Source organism: Equus quagga, unplaced genomic scaffold (genome assembly GCF_021613505.1).
Source record: "Equus quagga isolate Etosha38 unplaced genomic scaffold, UCLA_HA_Equagga_1.0 67305_RagTag, whole genome shotgun sequence".
Taxonomy (NCBI): domain Eukaryota; kingdom Metazoa; phylum Chordata; class Mammalia; order Perissodactyla; family Equidae; genus Equus; species Equus quagga.
This window is the reverse complement of record NW_025800980.1, coordinates 1-7,992: the sequence shown is the minus strand read 5'-3', so window position 1 is coordinate 7,992 and position 7,992 is coordinate 1. Positions and strand designations below refer to the sequence as shown.

The window sequence follows — 7,992 nt, the reverse complement described above, 5'->3', positions numbered from 1 at the left end:
TTGCTGGAACCCCTGGAGCAGGGCTTAATCTACCTTCTATATATGAGTCCCAGGAAATCCCCTGGATGCTTTCATCCACATCATGTCCAGTGATAAAGGTTAGCCAAAAAATACAATAGCCATATACACACAGGACCACCAAGGGCCTTGCACTACCAAGCAAATAACCATGAGCAGTTCGGGTACTTGTTAAAGGCAGGGGGCACACATAGATTCAAAAGAGAGAAAGGGAAGTCAGAAATACCAGCTCTGGCCTCTGGACTAGTTTCAGTAACAAAGACTATAACCATTCTCCTTATTTCCTGCCATGACCTGTGTGTGTGTGTGTAAGTTATTTCCATCCTCTTCCTTCATCTTCACCCCATTGTAGAATATAGTGTGTGAGTTGTGGTTCAATGTACAATTTAGCTCATTTCTTATAGCATATCTAGCAGGGATTGCAAGGTAACTAGACAAGTAAAGGATATCACCTCGAAATTCCTGGACTTGGAGTTAGAGATAGTAGGTGATAAGATTTGGAGTAATCTCCTTTTGGAGAAGGGGTGGTTGGAACTTATACTTGGATTAGTAGCATTATGTTGGACCAACATACACTTGCATTTTTGCAAGCGTAAGTTTGGAGAAAAGCTTGTTACTCATTCTGTTCTCACAAATGGTTGGTCTCCAGTAAACATTTCTTGCTTTCTCTCTCTCTCGGCTACCCAGCACTCTCATTCTACCTTGTTTTGTTCAGTCCAAGTGAAATATTACTTTAGGGCTTACATTCTCAAGGCGGAGGTGGGGGGCGGATGGGGTGATGGGTAATCACTCCCAGGAGTGTAAAAATTGTCCTTGGGGGGGGCAAATAAATCAGCTATTCCAATAGTTTGTGGCCCTCTAAGGCTCAACTTTACCCAAGAAAATCTTATTCCTTAGTTTTTAATTTCTCTTACTGAGTTTTTCTTGGGTATCACATGAACAGCAAAGATGCTGAGGTCATAGGAGATACACAAAATGTATGCAAGATCAGTGCTATAAAACCATGGTCAATAGATGGCTACATTTGGAGGACTTTCAACCCATCACTCATTCTCACAGTCATATTGCAAGAAGTGGCCTGTGTGTGCCTATTGGCTGCCATTGACTGCCTTCATACTTGATCTTCAGTGCCTCTGTGTGTTATTTGTGCTTTGAGAATTAAATTTAAAAAGCTTCTATTTAATTCTACAAAAGTTATTCAATCCATCATTAATTATGTCAAGTACTGAAAAGAAAAAATGTTGACAAGATCTGAATGAATATTGAGCAGCTAGTTAAAAGTTATTTTTTCATATCAAGTAAAACTTGTCAACTAAAAATAATTAAGAAATTAATTTAAATTTTCAAGTGTTTTACTTTTGCTAGGAAAATAAGTTTTGAATAATTTTTTAAAAATCTGATTATACTATCATCACATATTTCTGTAAATTGCCAATTTTCATTATGTAATTTGACACAGTGTAATGTAAATAAATTACATTTAAAGTTGCTCAGCAAAGAGTTATAAAGGTAAATGTTAATAGCTTTTTAAATTTTTAAACCTTTAACTTCAACATTTTATCTTTAACTTAAACCTTTAACTTTAACATTTTAGTCATTATTAACCCTGTATGAATAAAAAATCTTATGTATAAAGCACACACACACACGGTTATTAAATATACAGTATATCTGTGGTATTCAAATTTCATGGGGGGGGCAATTCAGTCAAAAATGTCTAAAAAGGCTTCTTAGGGGGTGATAATGAAAAATAGGTGGAGAAACTGCTCTAGGGGTCCTTCTCCCTCCTAGCCAAGAGGAAGATAAATGGTACAATCTAGAATTATTTGGAATTTAATTAATGATATATTGAAGGAGAGACTGAAAATTGTGGTTCATTCATTACAGTAGTGGTCTCCAAGCTGGTAAAGGTGGCAAAAACATGAACCAGAGTCTGTCCCCATTTCCTCTGCCACTCTCTCTTCCCAGCTCTGGCCACCCCCACTTGCCTGGAGTCAGACTTGATCTCTTCTTCCCTGCCTTCTCTGTCTTCAGTCCTTACACTTAAGAAGTGAGGACAAGCCAACCTTTTGTCCTGTCACATTGTAGGCCTTGTAGAAAAGGAAGAAGAGGAGGGGATCCCTGCAAGCCCAGTGGTCTGCAGAGGGAAGGTAAGCGGGAATGGCAATTCTTCATGTCTATGATTCACCATTATCTCTATTAAGCACTTTAAACTCAGTTTTTATTAGAATCACAGCCCCCAAGTTCCTTGCCACCCCCCACCATCCCTATCTATTCCATTTTCAGATGGACATCACCTGGGAATCTGAAGAGGCCCTGGACACAGTACCCACTCACTAGAGTCCTTCCTAGGCCTAAGCCACCTCTGCCCTTGTCTACCTCTCCCAGGTACTACTCATCCCCTGCGTAGACCATGGCCTATAGAATCAACAGAAGAACTTCTGCTTCCAGTGAAAAACGCCTCAGCAGGGAAAGATGGTCTCAATTCACGGCCACAGGCAAGGAACTACCTTGCTCTGGATGGAGCTTTCTCTTTTCTTCTTTAGATGCTGTTCCCTAAGCAATAAACATTGTTCCTTTATAGTTTATAGTCTACAGGAGGGGAGAGGCAGCCATTACTAGGGTCTCACCCATTAAGACTCTGTCCCAGTGACTAGAGGCCTGGTAATGTGGGGATTAGATGGTAAAGGATTCCTGAAGAGAAAGGTCCAGGGAAATACTCCCCAAAACAGGGTGAAAGTGGATCTCTAATTGGCTGAGGGCCCTGTGCCTTAGTGGGCAGTGTAGCTGGGAAGACACCTTCAACCACACGACGGGATTTTGGCACCTGGCTCACAGCACTCCTCTCTACCCCAACTCCTGCCACCATCCTGGGTCATTTCACTGTCCACATGGATAATACAACTAACACCTTGGCCTCCCAGGCCATTCACCCCTCATCTCCAGGAACCATCATCTTCTCTACCCATTCCTTGGACCTTATCATAACCCAGAGCTCTCTCTGCTGTTTTCTTAAATACAATCATCTCACTGTCTGACCATCTGACTAATCTCCCAGTTCATCCTTCCTGTTCTCTCGATACCCCTTCCCAGTCACCTAGAACACTGCCAGACATATAGCAGGCACTTGGTATATTCATCTAACATTCTGCCCTGTTCATAGACTTCACTGAGACTCCTATGCACACACCCCTACACTGCCTCTCAGTCTGTCACACAATCTCCTCATCTTCCACCTCAAGCCTGCCTGGGTCCCGTGGTCCATCTCTTCCACCACTCTGTGTACCTACTATGTGTCAGGCACTGTGGACACAGTAAGGAAGATACAGATTCATCCACCCACTGCCCTTGGTCTTGTGTCCTTATTCCAGAACCAAAACCTTGGAATAAACCAACACTCATTTTGATTCCTACAAGATTACTGAGCACCTTGCCATGGGGAAGGGGTCTCCCAAAACTCGTGGACTCCATCCTCTACTGGGGCCTCCTCACTGCCTGACATCCTTCTACAGTCCCCTCTTCAAGTCCTTTCTGGACAGTTCCTTCTCCCAGGCCTTCCACTCCCACTTCCTCAGGGACTGGACTGCATGAGTCAGTCTTCAAAGTCTCCTTCTCTATTGGCTGTTGCCTGCTCAAGTCTCTCTCTTCTTTCTCAAGAAAATCCTCACTTGTTCTTGTATCTCCCTTAGCTACCTACCTCTCTCTCCTTCCTGTCTCATCCAAATTTCTCAAAAGGTGAGTGTACACTTGATGTCCAGTCTCCTCTACGTCTGCTTTCTGCTCCAGACTTGCCCACCTCAGGGCTCTCCTTCAAAGTGTGTCCTCTGTGCCTACAATCCCCATGACTTCCCACCCCACTGCAATCCTGCCTGCCTGCCCTGTATGCTAGAGATGGGGCTCAACCTATCCCAGAGAGACGTGCTAATTCTGCTCCCCTGAATCCAACAATGTCACCTCAAACTAAACAGATTGAGGTGGAAACTTTCCTAATCCATTTTTAAATGTGATACCAAAATGTGAGAGCCCGCCACAAAAAAAAAGCAATAAACTCAGAAATGGCAAATAGATTTAATGTAGAGTGTCAACTTCAATTGATTGATAGTGGCTGCCTAGAGTGCTGTGTTGAGTAGGTTTCTGAGGATGCACCCTGGCTCGAAGAGAAAGACTGCTGGGATTAGCAACATCTGAAAACACAAGTGAAAGAAAATCAAAAAGTCAAATACATCAACCAAATAGGAAGGAATAAAATGTCAAAAGCAGTGTTTTTCCCACACTCTCCACATGGTCCTCCAACGGTGGCCTTCCTATAACCACCTAGCTCCTCATCCCATCCCAAGAGCCCTGGCTACCCCCACTAAATCCAAGTAGATACCTGAAATCTCACTTGTAGGAGAAACCACAAGCACCAGAGCTGCCACTGGCGCTGGCACCAGCTCCACCAAGGCCTGCAAAGAGCCCAAACGTGAGGGTAGCAGTCAGGCTGGCGCTGGCACCAAAGCCACCACTGGCACTGGCACTGGCACCAGCAGTGGCACCACCACTCTCCTGGGCTTTGGCTTTAGCTTCAGCTCCTGCCTGGATCCGGGCTTTGGCCCAGGGTCCAATATCAGCCTCATCCCAGTTGCAGGGCCCAGCAGCATTCTCAGAGCCGAGCCCAATGCCCATTCGAGCTCTAATCTCGGCCCTCGCCTTGGCTTCAGCTGCAGCCTCAGCTGCGGCCTTCATATCTGCTTCCATCGCCTCTCGGTACTGAGCTGCCCATTCCTTGGGATCCTTCTTTTGTACCTGAAATGGAAACAATAATCATCAGAAGGATCAGAATCCAAGAACTGAGCACCTACCATACGCTAAGCACCATGCTACATGTTGTATACAATATTAATAATACAATAAATACTACTAGTAATCACACACTTAATAGTCTATCCCTGCTCTGAGACTGACTAGCTCCGTGACCTTGGACATATCACCCAACAACCTCTCTGGCCCTGAGTCTTCCCATCTGCAGCAGGGCAATGACATGTTAGTTCTAAGGATTAAGTGATTCAGATAAAAGTATCTGGCACATTAACAGAGGCTTCAGAATGTTCACATTTAAGCTGCACGCTGCTCTGCACCCAGCCTGCCCCAGGCAGCACTATCCCATGCTCTTGATATGCCAAGCTTGGACCGCTCTCCAATTACCTTGCAGGCAAACTTGAGGACTTTCATCTTGCTCGTCTCATAGTAGGAGCGCAGGCCCCAGAAGAATTCATACTCAGGGGGATTGCTATTAGGGACTCTGGCATAGTCCAGATACCTTGAAAAGAGAGGTTCAAAGCCTTTATGTCTAAGACATCCCTGGTCCACCCCATGCATGAACTGGACAGACTCTAGGTGGCAACCTCCCCACCAAATACTGCAGCTTTTTTTCCAATATTGAGTCCTGTCCTATTGATTGTGCCCAGTAGCCACATGGAGGTATAGGGGGAACACATGTAGGGTATTTGCTCATAGGAAGGCCACAAGTTTTGTGCCCCTTGTCACAATGAACCCAGATTCCTGTTGGGTGTGTTGTAAACAGAGGAGCCATTTCTTCAGGTCCCCTGCTCTGAGCACACCCCACCACAGGGGCCTTGATCATGGTCTGGCTAAGTTCTGGGACAGTCCACCATAGACAACGACTGTGAAGGGAAGACACAGTCAACCAAGAGCAGTCTTCTCTGTGCCTACTCCCGACCGTGTGTGTGTAGGTGTGCGCGCACACGTGTGCACACACACACATGCGTGTGTACACGCTGCTGCACCTGTGTGAGTACACGTGTTCTCCCACAACCAAGGATAGGGTGACCTTGGCCAGAAAATAAGGAGGGCTGGGCTTCAGGCCCAAATGGGCTCCTTACCAGCTGGGGCCATGCTCAGGCTTCCGCTATCTGAGCCCCAGGTCCCTTAACTGAGAATGGGGATGGGATGACACCACTTATCCTGCAGAGTAGTTATGAAAATGAAATGAGATGTACAAGTCAAGTCCCCAGTATGGTACCTGGCTACCCAAAGCTACCATTCTATGTCATTTCTTTATGGAAATTAATTTCTATGAAGCCCTTGTTAGCATAGTAAAAAGAACCAAGGCACTGGGGCCAAGATCTAAACATAGACTCTTCATTTTCTACCTGTGTAACACCCTGAGCAAATGACTTCACTTCTCTGAGCCTCAGTTTCCTTGCACGTACAAATGTTGATAATGACAATCCCTCCCTTGCAGAATGGTTCTGAAGGTAAATGTGAGACTACATATAATAGGTCAGGAAATGTGTGCTCCTGTTTCTGGTCACTACCTCAGGAATAAGCTACCACCTGCATACACACACATCCACATGCACAAGCACACACACACACATACCACAGTGTTATAACTCAGTTCTGAAACAGGCAAAATGCATGGAACACATCAACACCAGACAGACACCTACTTCTGCTTCACAAACTCATCAGTAATGAGCTTCTTCACATCCCCAAAAAGCGAGTGATGTATCCTGACAGCAGAGAAAGAAAAACAAATACAATCAGGACTGCGGCACTTCCCAGATGTGGGCAGAGCTATTTCCAACATGGATAAGAAGTTTGCAGCATAAGAAGGAAGCTCCATAGAAGCCCAAAAGACAGTGAGACAGGGAGCAGAGAGTTCAGGACCATTTCCCCATCCACCAGGTCAGAACCCTGGGCCCTCTACCCAGTCCAGCACTCCCGCCCACTCCACCAGACCACCAGGCTGATGCAATCCTGGGACCATCCTCTCTTGCCAAAGGACAACATGGACAGCAAGCACGGAGAGAGCCCAATCATACCCAGGGCGCAGCCCCAACTTGCGCAGCACCTCCCAGATGACAGCTGCAAGGGGAGGCAAGAGGAGACAGGGACAGAAAATGAACACATGGAATTCTGACCATGGCCACCCACTCAGCTGCGCACCCAGCCACTCACCCTCACTGGACCGATTTCCATTCATGAAGATGATGCTAAGAAGCACCATGAGGAGACCCAACTTTGGTGAGTCCTTGGTCCTAGGGGAATAATAGGACATAGAGAAGGTTTACATCCAGTAGCTATCTACAAAAAACACACTAGCCAGCTCACTAGGCTAGCCTCTCCAGATTCCTCAGATAAGGGAGACTTCTGCCCAGTCTATGCTTCAAGCTCTATGTGACCCTGGGCAAAGCACGTAGACTCTTGAGCCTCAGCCTCCTATTCAGTAGAATGGGAAAATCACATCCTTCCCTCCCTGGGTTGCCAAGAGAATGGAAGAATTCTCTCAACCTGGTACAACCCAGGCACTTAGTCGATGTGAGTCCCTTCTTTCTCTCCCACATCCCTCAGCCCCAAGAGAATTTAGGCACAGCCCCACTGATGCCCCTGCCCTTACAGCATCATGATGCACCCAGACCAGGAAGCCCTCCCTTGAGAACCACTCAACCAAGGCTAGTAGGAAGAGACAAGCAACAAGAGGCGTTCTTTCCTGGGAAACTTCTGGAGAAACAGAAAACCTGACAGTAGGAATGCCCCACCTCAGGCTTCTATGCCTTTCAGCCAATCATAAATCAGGTACCACTATTGTGTGCAGGGCTCCAACTACAGTCGGGAGCTGCAACAGGAGCTTTATAGGCCGTCTTTCCTGGCTCTCTAAGGGGATGTGGGGAGAGAGAACAGGGATGGGGTAGTACCATGGAAAAGAGCAGAAGCCTCCCTCCCACCCCAGCCCTTTCCCAGCTTACGTTCCCAGTATGCCTGCATCAGTGGGCTCTAAGGTGCTGAGAAGAATGTACAAGTGGTCAGTCTTATCAATTTCCTTCAATTGGATCCCAAATACCTGTGGATGGGGAGAACAGCTTGTGAGATCACAAAATTCACCCTTCCTGAGCATCCCACAGTTCCCCATGTACCTAGGGGTGTGTGCATGTGTATGTATGTGTGTGTGTGTGTGTGTGTGTGTGTGTG

At 46.2% G+C, this 7,992-nt stretch overlaps 1 protein-coding gene and 1 non-coding gene across 2 annotated transcripts; both read right to left on the bottom strand.

The window, feature by feature from the left end:
• Positions 1 to 4,067: 4,067 nt before the first annotated feature.
• On the bottom strand, positions 4,068 to 7,963 carry LOC124234047 (melanoma-associated antigen D2-like). The gene is made up of 7 exons (XM_046651307.1): positions 7,770 to 7,963; positions 6,982 to 7,061; positions 6,846 to 6,888; positions 6,471 to 6,533; positions 5,203 to 5,317; positions 4,391 to 4,803; positions 4,068 to 4,202 (listed from the first exon to the last, which is right to left on the bottom strand). Exons 1-6 carry the CDS (start codon positions 7,931 to 7,933, stop codon positions 4,399 to 4,401), a joined length of 870 nt encoding a protein of 289 aa, XP_046507263.1. The 5' UTR covers positions 7,934 to 7,963; the 3' UTR covers positions 4,068 to 4,202; positions 4,391 to 4,398.
• Positions 5,492 to 5,621, bottom strand: LOC124234048 (small nucleolar RNA SNORA11). The gene has a single exon (XR_006887208.1). It is a non-coding gene; the product is annotated as a small nucleolar RNA SNORA11 (small nucleolar RNA).
• Positions 7,964 to 7,992: the final 29 nt, after the last annotated feature.